The sequence below is a fragment of the Thalassophryne amazonica genome, chromosome 15 (assembly GCF_902500255.1).
Source record: "Thalassophryne amazonica chromosome 15, fThaAma1.1, whole genome shotgun sequence".
NCBI lineage: Eukaryota > Metazoa > Chordata > Actinopteri > Batrachoidiformes > Batrachoididae > Thalassophryne > Thalassophryne amazonica.
In genome coordinates, this window is record NC_047117.1 from 95,491,523 (window position 1) to 95,513,749 (window position 22,227).

General features: G+C 43.4%; 1 protein-coding gene across 1 annotated transcript in view; it reads left to right on the forward strand.

Moving 5' to 3' along the window:
• The window catches only part of dcaf15 (DDB1 and CUL4 associated factor 15), a 74,202-nt gene that overhangs the window by 14,205 nt on the left and 37,770 nt on the right, over positions 1–22,227 (forward strand). The window contains 5 exon segments of the mRNA XM_034188539.1: positions 13,881–13,978; positions 14,062–14,200; positions 17,186–17,292; positions 17,856–18,001; positions 18,072–18,233. Of these exon segments, the coding sequence (XP_034044430.1) occupies positions 13,881–13,978; positions 14,062–14,200; positions 17,186–17,292; positions 17,856–18,001; positions 18,072–18,233 (652 nt within the window).

Genomic DNA, 22,227 nt, shown 5'->3' on the forward strand with positions numbered 1-22,227 from the left:
TCAGCCAGGGAGTCAAGTCACTCTTTCAAGTCTCCGTAGTTCGATTTGGGCGGCATCTTGTTGATAACTCCAACCTCTTAGCGTAGCGTTTACTCCATGAGAGTTGTGTGCTACAGCGAAATGCGTCCGTGCGGAAACGACAGGACACAGCAAAATCCAATCAACCATTCATCTCCACCTTAAAGACACTAACCACATGTTTGAGGACAAAGAAGTTAAAATCTTAGCCAGAGAGAAGAAATGGTTTGAGAGAGGGGACAAGGAGGCATTCTATGTGAAACAGTTGAAACCCAGCCTTAACCGGGGAAGGGGTCTGAGACACGCTTTGTCCCCTGTTTACAGTGGGGTACTCAGGTCAAAGCAGTTTCAGTCTTTTGTTCATGGTAATGAGTCATTCACGTCATCAGAAGAGTCGTCAAGGGAGCCATCAGGAGAGGGTCCGTCCCATCATTAGGAGGGTGCTAACTAGAGCACAATAGGTGCTAATTAGAGCTATTGTTTAGTCACTAGCCTATAGCAGTCTGCCTCTCGGTAGGAGGGGTCTGGTTAGGTTTAAAACTCCAGCTTTTGTGGCTTCTGTTTATTCTTCTCTACAAGAGTCAAGACAGAAGTCAGACTACCAGAGCAAGAATTTTAGCTGAGGAAGCTTCTGCGATTTGAAGCGAAACGTCCTCGCGTCAAGCAACCCAGTCCAGTCGAAGATTCAAGCTTCTCTACAACGTTTCCTGTAGTTTTTCACCAGGTTTGCACACTGCAGCAGGGATTTTGGTGCACTCCTCCATACAGATCTTCTCCAGATCTTTCAGGTTTGGAGTTTCAGCTCCCTCCAAAGATTTTCTATTGAGTTCAGGTCTGGAGACTGGCCAGGCCACTCCAGGACCTTGAAATGCTTCTTACGGAGCCCCTCCTTAGTTGCCCTGGCTGTGTGTTTGGGGTCATTGTCATGTTGGAAGACCCAGCCATAATCAGATATAGACATGTAGGAGACGTGCTCCAAAGTTACTGCGGGGATAAGTACTCGCAGACAAGTTTGAAGAGGCAGCTGGTAAGAAATGCTTGCTTATTTACTTAATGCTGGTGGATTGTCGCGTGTGGGCTGTGGTAGATTGTGCTAAGACTTTTACTACCAGTCTAAGTGCTTCTGGTTTAGATGTGCGCATTAAACAGCTACTGCGTGCCGGCTGGGATGCCTGGACTTTGAAATATGCGGTGTGGAGTCTCGGTGGCGTGTGAACTGTTTGGCATTTGTGATGAGTTAAAATAATATTGGTTTGGTGACTGTGTGCATTCTTAGTGGTTCGAGAAGTGCCTGTGTTTGCTTCGGATGCATTTAGTTGATTAAATAAGGTAAATGTTAAAAGGGTAAATAATCTTGGTTATTGGGCATAGTGCACTGTAGTAGTTATTTGTAATATAATAATTAAGTAAGTATAATAAAATTATTAGTTGGACTTTGGAAATTAATAGTATTTGGTGATCATGCAGCTGATTTTAGACTTTGAATTGTGCTAAATGAGAAAGTGAGCTGTTTGAGATTTTTAATTATGCATAGAAATGAATTACCATTTTGATATGAATTAAAACATTTTGATCAATTGCAGTTTGTTTGTATTACAAAGTTTGGAAAGAGGTGCCTTTTGATTTAAACTGTGATTTGCTTTGATGTTATTAATTCTGAGCGGACTCTATCTTTCTAACTTGATTCAGTGGTGCAGCATTTGGAGCAACGGAACAGAGGACAGTTCTCATTTCTTTCTCACAACAAGACAGGAGTCCTAGTTAGTGACTTTAATCCGCACAAAAGTGACTCATGATTGACATATTTTAATGGTTTTGATAGGAGATAAGAAGCGGAGTTGCAGCTTCTGAAGTAGAGGGGAGCAAAGATCCAACGAAGCAGAGGATCGAAGCACTGCTTCAAAGTTCAAAGCAAATGACTCATCGACTAGTTGTGGCGGCCCTAACACTTATTAGCATTTTTAACAGGCTGCGTTTGACTCGTGGCCGTGCAGGTGCACAAAACCTTCTCACAGCTGCTGCTTTTACCGTGTCTGCATCAAAATGAACAGTTATAACTTAAAAACAAGTTATCATAACACAACATCACACTTGTGCAAACTTTGGAATTAATCTGTGCCTCAGTTCATTGAAGCGCATGCTGGGACGCTTCTAGTAACTACGTCATCTGTCATAAACACTCGAGGATTCATAAGTACTTTGTTTTTGGACGTCTCTGTTAGGGATGTCCCGATCCGATCACGTGATCCAAAATTGGGCTCAATCACGTGGTTTCAGACTTGATCGAAATCGGATGTTGCATCCCGATCAGGAATCCGATATAGATTTTATCCTCATTATTTTGATCAGTGCTATTTCAAGCTCATTATTGCAGATTAATGGGCCTTTCACACGTCGGAAGCGTCAGAGCGGTCAAGAATCGGTCTAAAAAGCATTATTTTCAATGAGACGCATTGCTTTTTAGAGGCATCAGAAGCGTCGTGTCAAAAGCTGAGCTAAAGCGATGCTTCTGACGGGAGCGCGCATTGCCGCTTGTTGGCAGGCTGACGCAGTCAAAGTTCAACCCAATCTTTTTTTATTGAACAAAAGAAAAAACATAAGTTCAACCCAATCCAACTTTCGACACTCTGAGCTGTGACGTAGCTTCGCGCTGTCAAGTAGGAACGACGCGTCGGGCCAAAACATGGAAGACTAGTGGCAGAAACCACTGATCTGTACAAAACAGAAACGTGTCACAGGACTGCTCATTTGTAGAGCAGTTGTCTGCAGAAAAATCCTTAGAAATGTTTTTTGTTGTTGTTTGTTACCTCAAAATTTCTGATTACAGTTTTAAAAAAGTTTAGAATACTTGTAATTGGGGATGGTATTGATAAGATTTTATCGATGCCAGTATTGATTCTGCTTATCCATCCGATTCCTTATCGATTCCCTTATCGATACCTCGTGAATTTTGTACTAAAAGTAGGCTTTACAGGTTTTCTATGTATTTCATTGAGTCTTAAAGTAAATAATATGAAATTGTCACTCTATCCTTGATCTCTGGACATAAATAAAAATAAAATGGTGTTTCAATTTGAAGTTATTAATTCAGACTGGACTCTATCGTTCTAATTTGACTGGGCAGAGAGCCGCGCAACGTTTGGAGCTGTGTGAACAGAACGGACGACGATTCTCATTTCTTTCTCGCAACAAGACAGGAGTCCCAGTTAGCTACTTTAATCCGCACAAAAGTGACTCACGATTGACATATTCAGGGATGAAAGTGGTGAAAAACAAAAAAAGCTGAAACCCAAAATTACCCCCAACACCACCCACACAAAAATGTTTGAGTTCTAGAAGCTCTGAAATACAATCTGGGACTATTCCAGACAATAAACTGCAGTGAGTGCAGCATCCATTTAGTGAGAAAAAACCCAACTTTCCTTATTCATATTCATTCCAGTAGTATTCTGCTCTTACTAGGATGCAGCAGTTTTCTAGTTTGGCAGATAGTTCTGGAGGAAATCACTGAAGAAATTAACACATTGAAAATATGGTTTGACCGAAACAAACTGTTATTAAACTTAAATAAGACAGGGATGAAATGGAGGTGTAAGAGTTACTAGGTGTTCACAGGAAACACTTATTTATTTCTGTATGTATTTATTTATGTATGTTCATTGTTAGTTGGTTTTATATTTTCTGTTGTGTTTCTATTCAGGTTCTTTTTGTGTCTTTCTCTAAAATTGTATGTAATAATCATTAGATTATTAATATATAAACAAAAATACATTTAAGAAATATTACAATTTGCAGAGGCAAAAACTCGGGTCTGGGAGGAGTTCGGGGAGGCTATGGAGGAGGACTATCGACCTCGAAGAGATTCTGGCAAACCGTCCGACGCCTCAGGAGGCGGGGGCAGCTCTCCACCAGCACTGTTTACGGTGCGGGTGGGGAGCTGTTGACCCTAACTGGGGATGTTGTCGGGCGGCGGAAGGGGTACTTCGAGGATCTCCTCAATCCCATCGTCATGTCTTCCGAAGAGGAAGCAGAGACTGGGGACTCGAGGGCGGACTCATCCATTACCCAGGCCGAAGTCACCGAGGTGGTTAGAAAGCTCCTTGGTGGCAAGGCTCCTGGGGTGGATGAAATCCGTCCTGAGTACCTTAAGTCTCTGGATGTTGTGGGGCTGTCTTGGCTGACACGCATCTGCAACATCGCGTGGCGATCGGGGACAGTGCCTCTGGATTGGCAGAACGGGGTGGTGGTTCCTCTGTTTAAGAAGGGGGACCGGAGGGTGTGTTCCAACTATAGGGAGATCACACTCCTCAGCCTCCCCGGTAAGGTCTATTCCAGAGTACTGGAGAGGAGAATTCGACCGATGGTCGAACCTCGGATTCAGGAGGAGCAGTGTGGTTTTCGTCCTGGTCGTGGCACACTGGACCAGCTCTACACGCTCCATCGGGTGCTCGAGGGTTCATGGGAGTTCGCCCAACCAGTCCACATGTGTTTTGTGGATCTGGAGAAGGCGTTCGACCGTGTCCCTCGGGGCACCCTGTGGGGAGTGCTCCGGGAGTACGGGGTCCGGGGTCCTTTGCTAAGGGCTATCCGGTCCCTGTACGACCGCAGCAGGAACTTGGTTGCATTGCCGGTAGTAAGTCAAACCTGTTTCCAGTGCACGTTGGCCTCCGCCAGGGCTGCCCTTTGTCACCGGTTCTGTTCATTATTTTCATGGACAGAATTTCTAGGCGCAGCCAGGGTGTAGAGGGGGTCTGGTTTGGGAACCACAGAATCTCGTCTCTGCTGTTTGCAGACGATGTGGTTCTGTTGGCTTCGTCAAATCAGGACCTTCAGCGTGCACTGGGGCGGTTTGCAGCCGAGTGTGAAGCGTCCGGGATGAAAATCAGCACCTCCAAATCCAAGGCCATGGTTCTCGACCGGGAAAAGGTGCTTTGCCCTCTTCAGGTCGGTGGAGTGTCCTTGCCTCAAGTGGAGGAGTTTAAGTATCTCGGGGTCTTGTTCACGAGTGAGGGACGGATGGAGCGTGAGATCGATAGACGGATCGGTGCAGCATCTGCAGTGATGCGGTTGCTGTATCGGACCGTCGTGGTGGAGAGAGAGCTGAGTAGGGGGGCAAAGCTCTCGATTTACCGATCGATCTACGTTCCGAAACTCACCTATGGTCATGAGATTTGGCTCATGACCGAAAGAACGAGGTCGCGAGTACAAGCGGCCGAGATGAGTTTCCTCCGCAGGGTGGCTGGGCGCTGTGAGGAGCTCGGTCACTCGGGAGGAGGTCGGAGTCGAGCCGCTGCTCCTCCACGTCGAAAGGAGTCAGTTGAGGTGGCTTGGGCATCTTTTCCGGATGCCCCCTGGACGCCTCGCTGGAGAGGTGTTCCGGGCACGTCCCACTGGGAGGAGGCCCCGGGGAAGACCCAGGACACGCTGGAGGGAGTACATCTCTCGGCTGGCTTGGGAACGCCTTGGGGTTCCCCTGGAGGAGCTGGGGGAGGTGTGTGTGGATTGGGAGGTCTGGGCGGCTTTGCTTGAGCTGCTGCCCCCGCGCCCCGACTCCGGATAAAGCGGAAGAAAATGGATGGATGGATATTACAATTTGAAAACAAATGCACCCGAACATGACAGCTGCAACTGCTTAATGCTACCTTTTAACATTGAAAATGCCATAGACATGCTAATGCATTAGCATCACTCCCGTTTTTAAGTTATAAAATACATCTATCAACTGTTTCAGAAGACCATAACAGGTTGGTTTAATGTAAAAAAGGTAAATAATACTCAGACGTATGCTCTTTAGGGTTTTAGCGGGGGAAAATTAAGCGAAAGAAAGAAAGAATAAACGAAGCAATAGATCGAAGCATTGCTTCAATCTGTGAACCACTGCTTCAGTTGGTTCAAGGTTCAAAGCAAAGCTGCGCTGCAGAAAAGTTGATCACGGACCGCTGCAGGGTCTGTAATCAGTGTAGAGAAATTATCATTTTCCTGACAAACACCCCCAAAACAGCGGCCACTCTGAAGGACCGATAACAGAATCATTAATCACAAAGCTTATTGATGTCGGTGGATCGAGTCATTTCTTAACGATACCCGAAAAGAACCGGTTCTCGATACCCATACCTACTTGTAATTAAAATAGCTAAATCAGTAAATGGTTCTTTAGAAACCTTTCATCTATAAATTAAAACCACCTGATTAGATAATTTCTTGTTTCACATAAGGAACCTTGGACATTTATTTTAGACAGATAAAATAACATGGAAATTTGTATATTTTTTACGTCTGGTAGATTATTACTTGATTGTTCAAGCTACCTCAAGGAGAAGTGCACTGTTTAAGTGATAAATAATAAGGTGATTAAAATCAAAATCAAATCAATTTGATTTATATAGCGCCAAATCACAACAGTTGTCGTAAAGCGGGACTGGTTGGTTGCTGCGGCGACGCTGTGTGGCTCCTGTGCGACGCTTAAGCTAAACGTAGCATGTGGACATCGCACACTTTTAGAACTTTCAAGTTTTTAAAAGAAGAATTTTGCAGCATGTCTGTGTCACAGAGCGACATCAGACAGAGAGAAGATGGCAAGAAAGACGGTTTGAAAAAGTCTGATAAGGACAAGAATCTGTGGAATTGTTGCTGGTTTCATCAACACACCTGAAAGATAAACGGGAAAAGTGAACTGGTAAGAATTTTTTTTTTCTCTCTCTGGAAAATAAACATTGTGCTGTTCAAACAGGATTTCAGAAAAGATTATGAGCCTTTTTTCTTTCATTAATCTAGACTTTCTTTCATTGAAAAAAAAGACATTGTGGCTTTGAATGAATTTACACAACAATGTAAATTAGTTTTTATTAATGTAGACTTTTTTCATGGGAAAAAAGACATTGTGGCTTTGAGTGGATTTACAGGAATTTACACAAGAATGTGTGGCTTTTTACTATAAGGTATGTTATTGATATTTTACCCTGATTTTTAAAGTATTCTACAATCTTTAGCTGTGGTTGTTGACATGGTTTAACAGTATTTTCAGTCATCATGAATTTCATGTAGTTTAATTGTTCTGAGTTAATGCATAATTTGGTTTACAGTTAAAAGGAAAATCATTCCAGGTCCTACTTCCATGTCATATTCTGTTATTTCAACATCATTGACGGTTCAAATGACAGGTTGAATGGAGGATCATTTAAATATGCACTAATTTTGAGATTTGTTCTTCCAGGAGATGCTGAAAATGTATCAGTAGATGAAAATTTTATTTGGTTTCCCAAGACCCCAGCTCCTGGGGGGCTGTGCCCCCCAGACCTCTGCAAATCTTTCTCGGATTTCACAGTTTTCATTTCACAGCCCTGATAGCTTTCAATATGATTGCAGCATTTTTAAATCTTGACCTCTGTGTAATTCTTCATTGACCCCTACCTGGCTGTCATATTGGATTTTCAAGTGGCCAGCACTTTTTTCTCAAACACTGATTTATGAAGAACATTCATGCCAAATCTGATACTTGCATGACCATGTGAAGGATTATTTCAGTTAGCTGCTGCACTACTAAGGATTTCATCCAATTGTCTTCAAATTTGGTACACATCACCATGAACCCATGCTGATCAAAAGTTAGCAAAAGAATTCCTGTAGGTCAAAGGGCGTGGCTACTAGGGTTTGTCAAACTTTGGCGAGTGTTTTGTAGCACACCGTTTCACTTTGAATGGCTGTTACGCCCACATACTTCATTATCCTTCACACCTGTTGGACGTGATGAGGGGCCCACCTTGAACATCCCCATATATTAATTTCCCACCTAACGCATAGTGCCTAACTAATAAAAATGTTATTTTGACAATGATAAAGTCAAAATGAAACACTATGTTATGTATCGGACGCAGCTCGGAGAACCGACCAGCGTTTGAAGGACCCAGTATGAAATAAGCAGAGCACGGTACAAAGGCTAACTGAATTTAATACATAACAGTGATACAAAAAATAACAAAAGAAAGTGCGGTCTGGCGTGGTGCGCTCCCAGCAGCGCTAACGGTCCGGAGCCAGAAGCTGTTAGGACCCAAGGACCCCGCCGACACCCCCCAGGTGGCCGCAACAAACCGAGTCTGTGAAAGAAGGAACCATTATGTGAGTCCACACTCTACACACAGAGAGAACACTTAAAGGTGTACAAACAGCAAACACTTCCTGGCTTGATTACTAATCAGCTTCCCAACCTGCAGGCATGGAACATCCAGTTCACAAAACTCCACTGCAGTGGAAGCCGATACATGACTAACGTACAGCTCAATATAAAAAGGTGTGAGGGACACCACATTTACTGACTGTATAAATGTTAGTCACAAAATCTAACGTACCTCAGGAAGTGTGCTGACGAGCGTGAGACCTCACCCCCTCCTCTTTCACAGACCGTGCATCAAACCCTGGATGTTCTCTGCATCCACTGATGATGAGATGGCTCCCGAGACGACGATCTCACCCGTCTGGTCACAAGGTCGAGTCTCTGGCAAATACACACTGTACACTCCAGTCTTAAATGCCACCATGTTCCAATCCATATAGATGCACCACAGCTGTGAGTCCTGACGAGCCGCAGGTGATCAGCCTCAGGTGATCAGGGTGAGGTCCTGATAAACTCAGCTACACAGCCACTCAGTCCCAAATGCAAGCCACTTGGAAGGAAAAACAAAAGACAGAAACAAAAAGGCAGCCAGGCCCCCCAGCCATACAACACACTATGGCATTGTTTTGTGTTTAAAATCTTTTTGATTATGTTTTTATTTCTAATATTTGTTTTTAAAGCTATAAAAAATCTTTAAAACTTTTGTCCAACAATTTACATTTCCTAAATATCAGGGTGGTGCAACCATAAACGTATGACTTTTATTTTGAAATGAAGAGACAACAGCTGTAAAGAGGATATTCATCAGCCAGAGGACCCTAAGTGACTGTTTAGACTAAGCTAAAATTTTTGTAGATCTCTGTCAAATAGTAATAAAAATAACTACTTTCAACTCATACGTATGCTGGTACACTTTTCATGTCAGGTGGTACAACCAATGTAAAACTCAATGAAATTATATTTTATCATAAAACTCTTAATTTTTTTAAAAGTGGTCCGTTTGAACTTCATACTATTGGTAGAAGCTAATGCTAGCATCCAAACAGAAGCCTTCTTATTTGAGATTAGCTGCAATAGTCAGGTGGTGCAACCAGCTAGTCAGGTGGCACAACTGTAAGGAATGTTACTATATAATGCTGTTCAAAGCTCTAAGATTATCCATGAAACCATAAAATATTTTGTAATTTTAAATTTAAAGATATTATACACTTTAAGCATTCCAAATTATAATTTGTACATTTTAGATGCCGCTATCAAGTAAAGAAAAGTCGGCACGACACAGGGTATCCGGCTGCAAGGGAAGCATATCTAGCAAAAAGAAAAGAGAGGTAATGCATCTATACATAGTCCATTTTACATTTATTATTATATTACAACTTCCACATTCTTAAATGGAAATTTGTAAGTTTATTAGTTCTTGTGTTTTATAGCTATCAGAGGTGGAAGAGAGAAGGTAAAATTGTGAAGCCCCCTATCGGCCAATTCTCTAAGCAAGAACAGAAAAAAATAGGCAACAGTGGAGGGAAGATCAAAAAAGCACCGGGACAGAAAAAGAGCCATTGAGGAAATATTGAATTTTACACCCAAGTCAAATGAACCCTCAGAAGAACTTGAACCTAACTCTCCCAACAAGAACAATGTTGAACCTAACTCTCCAAACAACGTGAGAATGCAATTAACTGTGCATCAAATATCTCTATTTAAGAACACTTAAATAGAGACCTATGACTAGAACATATGTTACTATTATAAATGATTTTTTTGTTCAGCATATTTCATATTATAACAGATGTTGTCAGGTGGTACAACCAATATTTGTCAGGTGGTGCAACCAATTTAAACAAAAAAATTATTTGTTAAAGTGACTAAATGTTTTTTTTTTAATGTGATGAATGTAGTTATTATACTAAATATCTGGATTTGTGTATTTGTGTTTTTATTTTTGTCTTTAAAGGCAAACTTGAATGTTAACTTGGCTCAAAACCTGACATACAGAATGCTAAAATCATATGTTATTGGAAAAAAAAACAGTGATAAAATAATAACCTTTTACCTTGTGTAGACATGCTAAGGAATAGTTGCAAAAGATTTAATCTTAAAATAAAGATAGGAATGTATACAGATTTTTATAAATATTTGTATGCGCCACCTGACATTTTTTGTCATGCAGTTCAAAATACTGTTTCAAAATGAGTTAAAACAGTTAAAAATGTTATTCAATAAATGAGATTTGTTAAAACACATTTTTCTGGACTCAAATGTTTTACATCTATATTGAAAATACTTTAAAAAATACCTTTTTTGAAGCCTAATTTGTCAATGACCCAAATAAGAACAATGAAAACACAAACTGGCTAAACAAAAAAAGACGGAACTGGACAATGGCTAAAGTATAAAAGTAACAAAGAAACAAAGTGGCAAAGCAAAATACACTCAACAAAAATATAAACGCAACACTTTTGGTTTTGCTCCCATTTTGTATGAGATGAACTCAAAGATCTAAAACTTTTTCCACATACACAATATCACCATTTCCCTCAAATATTGTTCACAAACCAGTCTAAATCTGTGATAGTGAGCACTTCTCCTTTGCTGAGATAATCCATCCCACCTCACAGGTGTGCCATATCAAGATGCTGATTAGACACCATGATTAGTGCACAGGTGTGCCTTAGACTGCCCACAATAAAAGGCCACTCTGAAAGGTGCAGTTTTGTTTTATTGGGGGGGATACCAGTCAGTATCTGGTGTGACCACCATTTGCCTCATGCAGTGCAACACATCTCCTTCACATAGAGTTGATCAGGTTGTCAATTGTGGCCTGTGGAATGTTGGTCCACTCCTCTTCAATGGCTGTACGAAGTTGCTGGATATTGGCAGGAACTGGTACATGCTGTAGTATACGCCGGTCCAGAGCATCCTAAACATGCTCAATGGGTGACATGTCCGGTGAGTATGCCGGCCATGCAAGAACTGGGACATTTTCAGCTTCCAAGAATTGTGTACAGATCCTTGCAACATGGGGCCGTGCATTATCCTGCTGCAACATGAGGTGATGTTCTTGGATGTATGGAACAATAATGGGCCTCAGGATCTTGTCACGGTATCTCTGTGCATTCAAAATGCCATCAATAAAATGCACCTGTGTTCTTCGTCCATAACAGATGCCTGCCCATACCATAACTCCACTGCCACCATGGGCCACTCGATCCACAACATTGACATCAGAAAACCGCTCACCCACGCGACGCCACACACGCTGTCTGCCATCTGCCCTGAACAGTGTGAACTGGGATTCATCCGTGAACGCCAGCGAATGTGAGCATTTGCCCACTCAAGTCGGTTACGACGACGAACTGGAGTCAGGTGGAGACCCCGATGAGGACGACGAGCATGCAGATGAGCTTCCCTGAGACGGTTTCTGACAGTTTGTGCAGAAATTCTTTGGTTATGCAAACCGATTGTTTCAGCAGCTGTCCGAGTGGCTGGTCTCAGACGATCTTGGAGGTGAACATGCTGGATGTGGAGGTCCTGGGCTGGTGTGGTTACACGTGGTCTGCGGTTGTGAGGCTGGTTGGATGCACTGCCAAATTCTCTGAAACGCCTTTGGAGACGGCTTATGGTAGAGAAATGAACATTCAATACACGAGCAACAGCTCTGGTTGACATTCCTGCTGTCAGCATGCCAATTGCACGCTCCCTCAAATCTTGCGACATCTGTGGCATTGTGCTGTGTGATAAAACTGCACCTTTCAGAGTGGCCTTTTATTGTGGGCAGTCTAAGGCACACCTGTGCACTAATCATGGTGTCTAATCAGCATCTTGATATGGCACACCTGTGAGGTGGGATGGATTATCTCAGCAAAGGAGAAGTGCTCACTATCACAGATTTAGACTGGTTTGTGAACAATATTTGAGGGAAATGGTGATACTGTGTATGTGGAAAAGGTTTTAGATCTTTGAGTTCATCTCATACAAAATGGGAGCAAAACCAAAAGTGTTGCGTTAATATTTTTGTTGAGTGTGTATATATATATGTATATATATATACACACACACACACTCATACACACATTTTATATATATTAAATATTATAAAGTATATATACACATATATATATATATATACACACACACATATATATATACACACACACACATTTACACACACGGCTCCACCGCGACGCGTGGAACTCCTCCGCACGTCTGTCTCAATGTGCCGAAAAAGTGCTGATGTCCACATCTTTTCACAATTCCTGTGCTAGTCAGACGACATACCGGATCAAGACAGCGTCCAGTTTAGAAATGAACGGCACATTCACTGTTACAGGAGTTTTTGTCACGGAAAGAGGAGCGGAGGAATTTCGCGTGGAGCCGCATGGCGCAATGCAACACCGTGATGAAGCCTCACAGGACATGTTGGGGCATGTTCAGCTCATGCTCAATTTCTCGGATAATCACACGACTGAAAGCAACCGACAGCCGTCTGAAATCCACCTGAAAGCCGTCCTGTGAGACCAACACGGAGGTGGTTTTGTGCCGCGTAATGAACGGCTCCGTGGCGCGTCCCTCCGCTTTTCTTTCCATGAAAAAAAAACTCCTGTAACAGTGGAATGTGCCGAAAAAGTGCTGATGTCCACGCCTTCTGCCTTTTTGTGAAAGTCAGACAACGTCCCAGATCAACAAAGCCTTCACGTTGGAAATGATCTGGTTGTTTCAGCGGGGTTTCAGCCTGTCGATCGGCGCTCGGAGCGCAGCGCACTCTCAGACGCTGTGGGCCGTCCTTAAAGTGGCAGTAACACTCCTTAATCTGTGTAATCCCCACAAAATCGTCCCTGAAAGCCATATTAATTTTCCGAATGGTGTCCACCTGGAGGTCTCTCACAGTTTCTGGAAAAAAATTGATGCAGCAAAGCTCCAAATCGTTTACATCTTTGAGTTCATCTCATACAAAATGGGAGCAAAACCAAAAGTGTTGCGTTTATATTTTTGTTGAGTGTAGAACATAGAGTAAATACATGATGAAAATAAACAACTAATAAATCAAAGCCAGAACAGAAGATGCTGCAAAAAAAAGGATCAAAGCCTGGATCTGGGTCAGGCATGACATCCCCATATGGGTTGTTTTTGGAGTAGGGAGATGAAAATTGGTACACGTGTGACTTGCATAGATGCACAAAAAAGTCTCCTGCACCATGGGTCTACTCTAAACAGGAAGTCAGCCATTTTGAACTTTCTTCTCATTTTGGCGTGATTTCCACACGTTGTATTTGAACAAACTCCTCCTAGGGATTTTGTCCAATGCACTTCAAAATTTTTTTCAGATCCTCCAGAGATGATACTGATCAAAAGTTATTGAAAGCTTTTTCTCTATTTCGAAGCGCGTGGCTGCTATGGCGCCGCCATTTTTACCCTTCGCCATGGAACATCAAGTCATGATAACTCCTACATGCTTTGCCTGATTGACTTGAAACTTCACATGTGATGAGGGTCAGCCCTTGAACACAAATCGTGCTGGCCCGGGGAGGTGGTGGCGCGGACACGAGGGCTCGTATGTGAATGCTTGCAGGCCTAGTTGTTATTATTATGTGCACAAAAAGTTTGAAAATGTCAAAAGTAGATCTTCTCGGTGGGGGGGTTGGCTCCTTTGCTCTCCGGCTGCACCCCTGGAAACACTGTGAGAGCAGGAGCATCACAGACACACTTGCGTTGTTCACTCAGTCATCCTCATTTGTCTTTGTGTCTCCTGCAGCTGTCTGGACAGTTTTCTCCGCGCCTCTTCAGGAAGCTCCCGCCTCGGGTTTGTGTCCCATTGAAGAACATCGTCAGTGAGGAGTTTCTCCGAGCCGGGTCAGTGTGACTTGTGTCAGACTTGTGTTTGTCGTAGACCTGTGAGTGACTTTGGTGCTCATTAAATCGTGGCTCTGTTCCAGACACATCTTCTTGGGCTTCACCAAGTGTGGACGCTACATTCTGTCCTACACTAGTGACTGTGGAGAAGATGACGACTTCTCCTTCTACACCTACCACCTGTACTGGTGGGAGTTCAACCTGCACAGCCGACTCAAGCAGGTGATGAAAGCAGAGTTCATTCATCTACTGTCAGCTCCCACTGAAAGAACATCATCTGCGTAAATAAAGTTTCAAACTGATTCCAGTCCAGCAACACATAAATGACTAAAGACTATAATGGACATTGCTGTATATACTGGACATTTTATTTGTCACAGTACTCTTTATATTTTATAACATGGCATCAAGAAGCTCACAGTGTCTTGATGCCATCGGCTAATGTTTTGACATCGTTTAGCGTCATCTCGTGTTGTGGTTGGCGTCAGAGGTCTGAGACCTTTGTTAGCTCCAGGAGAACATAAGTCCATAAAGAAAATGACATTTCAGTATTTCATCTCACTCCCATATGGTCATTGATGTGTTTAAGATGATGACCTCTGACTTAACATTGACGTTAGGTCTATGACCTTGACATGCCTTGTGTTGAAGGGAAAGGTCCACTGAGTGTATCCACCACTTTTGATGGAAATTGCTCTTCAGGTGTTGAAGATATTTTACAGACAGATGTGGCTGTTACAGTTCAGTGCTTTAACATTTCCCATAATCCTCCTGGAGACCCCTGCGCTTCCCAGAATGCACTGCGGTGCCAGCAAAGTTCTGTTGTCTCACAGCACATGTAAACAGTGGCTAGTGAGGATGTGGATGGTGTTGATCCAGCAAGTTCATGGGCGTTGATGATGATGGAACGTTACCTAGAGGTGGTGTAGCACCTGTGGTGTACTTCTGTCATGCTACGATGTTGTCTTGTCCAAACTTCATGAGGTTTGTTTACATTGTGCCCTGAACCAGGACTCTGCTGAAACTGGCCTCTCGCGTGAGTCACGGACTGCGAGATGGTGCGAAATTCACAACAGCAAAACAACAAATAGGCTCTCTGCTTCATGGTGATGTTATTCATTCATCTTCTATACCTGCTTACTCCGGTGAAGGGTCATGGGGGACTGGAGCCTATCCCAGCAGTCAAACAGCAAGAGGCAGGGTTCACCCTGGACAGGACACCAGTCTATCACAGGGACACATAGAGACAAACACATTCAGACCTACGGTCAATTTAGAGTCACCACTTCACTCAACCTGCATGTCTTTGGATGAAGGGGGAAGCCGGAGCACCCAGAGGAAACCCACGTGAACATGGGGAGAACATACAAACTCCACACAGAAAGGTACATTGGGGAGTGATCCCACAACCTTCTTGCTGTGATGCCGCAGTGCTAATCACTAAGCCAGCTAATCATTCAGTTAAATTTATTTATAGAACATCAAATCACAACATAGGTCGCCCCAGGGTGCTTCACAGGGACAAAGACTAACTTTACTCACTCCCTGAGCAAGACCATGGGCAACAGTGGGCCAGAAAAGAAATGTCAGGCAGGCCAGACACGGAGATGACATCTACTTTGGCCGAACTACAAGAAAGAACTAAAAGCACAAAAAAGAAATGTCAAACATAGAAAGACAAATAATGGGAGTAAGGCCCCACATATTTAGAGTCCAGTGGTCTCATGAACCAACTGTCCAAACAAACAATTGGTAGAGATCAGGGACCTGTGAAGTGGAACACAGAATCACTGATTGAACTGAACTGCAGGAGATGTGGAACACTGGCCATCAACTCCACCTTCTATTTACCAACGTGTCCTTGTGATAATGAGGGACTAGAACACACACTGTAACTGTCCGGGTACTTTTAGTTCTGTAAAATGGGGCCCACACACAAACACAGGCACAGTGCTGTCATTCCAACATTTATTTGGATGCATGTCCCGTCAGCAGTAAGACCCTCAAAGCTGCCTGGGATGTAGCGGATCTTTTAGCATTATTTCTGTGTTCTCCCTGTGTCTGGGTAAGGTTCCTCCCGCCATCAAAAACATCATTAGTGTCTGTTCCTGAGCAAGGCAGTGTCTCTACCAGGGTTCTAGCTAGAACCATTTTAGTGCCGGGTAAATTATGTGATCGTGGCTCACGGCTGGGGGTGCAGGGGCCCCCGGCGGGGATCACGGGGGTAGAGTCCCCTGAAGCTATAGGGTTTTATGCCTCTAAAATGTTAATGGCAAACCCTTTTAACCAATTTTGAGTGGTTTTAGATGCATTGAAAGCAAGCATAATAGACAAAAAAATAACATTTATGTTCTAATATTTGTAAAACCAAAGTTCTTTTTAAAATGTTTTCGTCTACGTTAAGAAATAATGTTGAAAAGGTTAAAAACACATTAATATTTGATGGGCATATAGCATTTGCTGTCTTCTTTCATCCTGTGAAGCAGGCAGAGTTTTTCTGTCATGACTTTTGTTTTTCCAACAACAAAAACAATATAACCACTAATTGTCTTGTTTGAACAAGAGCTGAAAGAGGCTCCTTTCCCCTCCTCCTCACTCTCACTGGCAATGTGGTTGTCCATTTCCTCTGAAGTTTTTGGATACAGGAGCCTTTAAACTGTAAAATAAGCCACGAACCTCTGAATGGATCAGCATCTGCGAACTGACACTCTGGATTATTTTAATGGAAGTTTTTTCCCCTTTGAGCCAGATCAGAGCAGAGATGCTGTGCGTCCCTGTTCTGATCTGCTTTCAGTGCTGAAAGCAGCTGACTGCTAATCTCTCTGCTGTTTGCCACAGACATATGAAGAAAGAAATTATTTGTTTGAAATTGCAAAATAAAACAAAAGTACAACTCTATAAGCTTGAAATATGAACAAATTGGTACATTTTTCAGCAACATTTCAGTTCATTTTTTTGAAAAACCGTGCCGGGCGGGAGAGGAAATTTGAACCCAAGAGCCGGGAGGAAATTTGCGGTACTGGGTGGTACCGTCCGGCGCCACCCACCGTAGCTCGAACCCTGGGCTCTACATCCGGAGCTGGTCCCCGGGTGCTGGATTGCGGCTCCACTGCCTGTAGAGGTCGGACTGTGACTGTAATTGGGGTGGTTGGATGAGTGTACAGTGGCAGTAAAGGCTCTTGGTCTTCATGTTTTATGTTTCTACAGGTCCACCACGTACGACTGTTTGCAGGCGAGGAAATCTACACGGATCTGTACCTGACTGTGTGCGAGTGGCCGAACGACCGCTCCAAAATCGTCATCTTTGGATTCAAGTAAGGAAGAATGCACGCATTCGGCAGCTTTTTCCAAACAGCTGGCGAGTTTATCGGTTTAGCAGCCGGGTGAGACGCTGGGCCTCATTCAGAGCCGTTTATACGGTCACATCCTGTCCTAAGGTGCCTGTACGAGTGATTTTAGAGAATGTCTGTGTTCTCCTGTCTTCTCGTAGTTTGAGCGTTTTGTTGTCCATCTGAACAGTCCAAACCTGTCGCTGAACTTCAGTCATGTATTGAGTACTTAAGATGAGCTCGTCCTGCACATTAGTCCCACAGCAGGTAAACTCAAGAATCACAGAACCCGGTCTGTGGGTGACCTCCTGACATCATAGGAGGGGGACAGACGGACTGTAGTCTGAGGACAAAGACACACCCCTTAGTCCATCCCTCTCAAGGTGAAACAACACCGCATTAACAAAAGAACTTAGCCCAATCTGCTGCTTCACGCTCGTACCAGCTGATGGTTGTAGAAAGGGGCTGTTGGCCCCGCCCCTGAGGGTGGGACTGTCCTGATGTGCTTGTTGTTGTTTGTAGTAATGATGTTTGTGTGTTTGTGTCAGCACGCGCAGTTCCAGCTCTGTCCTGATGAACTTAATGATGAGTGATGAGAACAACAGAGACATCTACATCACTGTGGCCTCCATGCCGCCTCCTAAACCTTGTTCTCATTGCTGTCCGCTTCCTTCAGCCACGAGCGTGCGCACAGGTAAACACGCAGCCTGTAACGTGACCTTTCACCCCAGCCGTGTCTCAGCGTGGTCCTGGTCTGTCTGCAGGTAGCAGACAGTGTTTACAGCATGGGTACGTCCTCAACAGCAGGTACCAGGTGGTGTACCCATTCCCCACCTTCCAGCCGGCCTTCCAGCTGAAGAAGGACCAGGTCATCCTGTTGAACACCAGCTACTCCCTGGTGGCCTGTGGCATCTCACTTTGCCCAGGTCAGAATGTGTTTTTCTTCTCACCTTCGCTGCACACATCATTATCGTTATGGTTCTTTTCCAGTTGGGAGGTCTTCAGTCCTTGTTCTCTTTGGGTACCGTTGGAATGACTTTGTGGCGTATGTGTGCACGCATACAAGCAAAGCAAAATATTACATTTTCTGAAATATCACTTTTAAAATGAATTTTTTCCTCAGGCGCTAATTTGCAGGTGTGTCCTTAAGCTGCACGTTCTGTTTCAGACGCGTTTGCTTGACTGTCATTAAAACAATTTGTGGGTGGGGTGAATGCTCAGAATAGATGAGACTCCAGTCACCAAATTCTCACTGTGCACTGCCAGAAAATCAGTTTTTTTTTTTGTTGTTGTTGTTTTGTTTTTTCCCCAAGTTTCTTTAAAGACCAGAGACTAGGGATGGGTATCGGGAACCGGTTCCTTTCGGGTATCGTTAAGAAATGATTCAATCCACTGACATCAATAACCTTTTTGCTTAACGATTCTGTTATCGGTCCTTCAGAGTGGCTGTTTTTTTTGGGGGGGGGTGTTTGTCAGGAAAATGATCATTTCTGTACATTGATTACAGACCCTGCAGCGGGTCTGTAATCAACCATTTCTGCAAAGTGACTTTGTTTTGAACCTTGAACCAATCAAAGCAGTGCTTTGATCTGCTGCTTCATTGATTCTTTGTTTTATTTCACTTTATCTTAATTTCCCCCGCTAAAACTCCAAAGAGCATATTTCTGTGAGTAATATTTAATATTTTTATGTTAAACCGACCTGTTATGGTCTTCTGAAACAGTTGATAGATGTATTTTATAACTTAAAAATGGGACCGACGCTAACTCATTAGCATGTCTATGGCATTTTCAGTGTTAAAGTGAGCATTAAGCTGTTCGCATCTCAGCACGTATGTGTGCATTTGTTTTCTGTACAATAATTAACAGGGCTGTGACAACAACATCAACAATAATAGTAACTAGGACTGCAAGCAGTCATATACAGGCACTCGTTCCGTGTGACCGCCTCCCCAGAGCAGTGCGTTCCCTTGTAACCACATGTGGGCATGTGCGTACAGGGGCAACCACTCATCACACAGTTAAAATTTTAAACAAATCACACAATGCATGAAGGAGTTATGACATGTTGATGGTTCATCCACTAGGGGGCGCTCAGTGTACAAACAGGAGTCAGGTGTGGTAAGGGGCTGACCCTCATTACGCAAGTGAAGTTTCAAGTCTGTCAAGTAAAGCATGACGGAGTTATGAGCAGTTAATTGTTTATCCAGTAGGGGCGGTTAAAGCACAAACAGAGGGGCTGGGTGTGTTCAGGGGCCAACTGTCATCACACGTGAAGTTTCATGTCAATCAGGCAAAGCATGAAGGAGTTATCATGACTTGATGTTCCATGGCGAAGGGTCAAAATGGCGGCACCATAGCGGCCACACCCTTCAACATAGAGAAAAGCTTTTGATAACTTTTGGTCAGTATCATCTCTGGATGTTGTTAAAGAAATTTGAAGTGCATTGGACAAAATCCCTAGGAGGAGTTCATTCAAATACAACGTGTGGAAATCATGGCAAAATGACAAGAAAATTCAAAATGACTTCCTGTTTGGAGTAGACTCATGGTGCAAGAGACTTTTTTGTACGTCTATGCAAGTCACACGTGTACCAATTTTCATCTCCCTACTCCAAAAAAAAACCCCTATGGGGAGGGGGTTTGAAAGATTCAAGGGGGCGCTATTGAGGCATTTTGCCCCCGCTCATGGGCGACGCCCCTATGAATTGTAGGAGGTTGTCATGCTTGACCTGTGTATCAATTTTCATGATGATATGACAAAATTAAAGCCGTCAAAAGGAAGAACGTAATTTCATGGCGAAGGGCGATATTCGGTACGCCGCCACACAGAAGCCGTTACTCGTAAGTTCACGGCGATCATCGCGTGCTTTCACCAACTTGTTCTGCATGTTTTACAAGTGGAAGGAAGTTGATGGTGTTAACTATGTGACTTCAGTACCTGTTTAAGTATAATGTTCATATGGCGAAGGGTCAAAATGGCAGCGCCATAGCGGCCACACCCTTCGACATAAAGAAAAGCTTTCGATAACTTTTGGTCAGTATCGTCTCTGGGTGATGTGGAAGAAATTTGAGGTGCATTGGACAAAATCCCTAGGAGGAGTTTGTTCAAATACAACATATGGAAATCACGCCAAAATGACAAGAAAATTCAAAATGGCTGACTTCCTGTTTGGAGTAGACCCATGGTGCAAGAGACTTTTTACAATGTCTTACACGTGTACCAATTTTCATCTCCCTACTCCAAAAAAACCCCTATGGGGAAGGGTTTTTGAAAGTTTCAAGGGGGCGCTATTGAGGCATTTTGCCCCGCCCATGGGCGACGCCCCTATGAATTGTAAGAGGTTGTCGTGCTTGACCTGTGTATCAATTTTCATGATGATTTTCTGCACCATAAGGCGCACCGGGTTATAAGGTGCGCCCTCAATTGGCGGGTACTTAACCCTGACAAAAGGCGCACGCTAAAACATATAGTCTACAAAAAAAAAAAGGGTCACGGAAGCAAAACTGAGTTTATTTGAACTTTTTAACAACTTTTAACTACCGGTATTTAACAATATGGTACTCACATTATTTTTTATTATGGTTCTGTCACAAATCCATCGAAGTCCTCATCTTCTGTGTCTGAATTGAACAGCTGGGCAATTTCGCCATCAAACACCAGGTTCCCGCTCATCTTCCCTCTCATCATCGCTGTCGTTTTTGCCTTCAGCTGAATGGTGACTGTAGAGACGCTTCTCCCGGCTGTTCTTTGTTCAATGACCCATTGCTCGAGTTGGTCTTCTAGCTGTGGCCACCTCGCTTTGTTTCCGCGGACACTCCATTTGGTCTTTTTAACTTGGCCCCAGTTCATTTTCTTGTTTCCTCTCGCAGCTGCTCTATTCCCATGAACAACCGCATAACTGATAGCCTGGAGTTTGACTTGTGCCTCGTAAGCATGTCTCTTCGCTGGTGCCATTTTCGGGGGTCCTTAGACAAACAAATGTTGTTTTGCAGGATACCTGTAGTATACGGTAACTACTGGAGGAGTGGCGGAGGTAAGTGTACGTGCCACGGACTCTTCTCTGATTGGTTTATCACTGGCAGCGTACATACTCTACGCTACCAGCGTACGTACTTTACGTATTACGTAATGTTCTCCAATTGGTTTATCGCTTCCAGGGTACGTACTCTACGCTGCCAGCGTATGTACTATACGTATTACCTCCCTGTGTCAGCAGGAATGGTCCGATATTCCGACGGTCAAAGACAACGTCGGTTGTTTTTACAGATTTTGGAATTCAGTGCGCACATTAGGCACACCGGATTATAGGGTGCACATCTGATTTTTGTGAAAATTTAAGGCTTTTAGGTGCACCTTATGGTGCTGAAAATACGGTAAAGCCGTCAAAAGGAAGAACGCATTTTCATGGCGAATGGGCAATATTCGGCACTCTGCCACACGGACGCCGTTACTCGTAACTTCACGGCGTTCATCACCTATGTTCACCAACTTGTTCTGCATGTTTTAGAAGTGGAATGAAGTTGATTGGGTTAAGTATGTGACATCAGGACCTCTTAAAATAAAAATAGGACATTTCCTGCCACCACCAGGGGACGCTATGGCGGAGGTGGGAACTTAAAGGGACACTTTACTCATCAATGTTAACCCCTAAAATAAGAGATTATATATTGAAATAGTGACATCTTAAATAAAAACAAGATTTGCAATAGATTAGCTTAATTTTTTATGATTTTTAAAAAACTGACCAGCCTTCTATGTGCTACATGTATGAAGTCACAAGTGCTGATTTTGCGCAGCCTGGTGTGCATACATGTACAGATACTCCAGTAAAACACCTGAAAACCTTACACTTAAATTATAATGTGACATCAGAAAGTAGAAAATTATATTTCTTGCTCTTATTTATGAATATTAGTC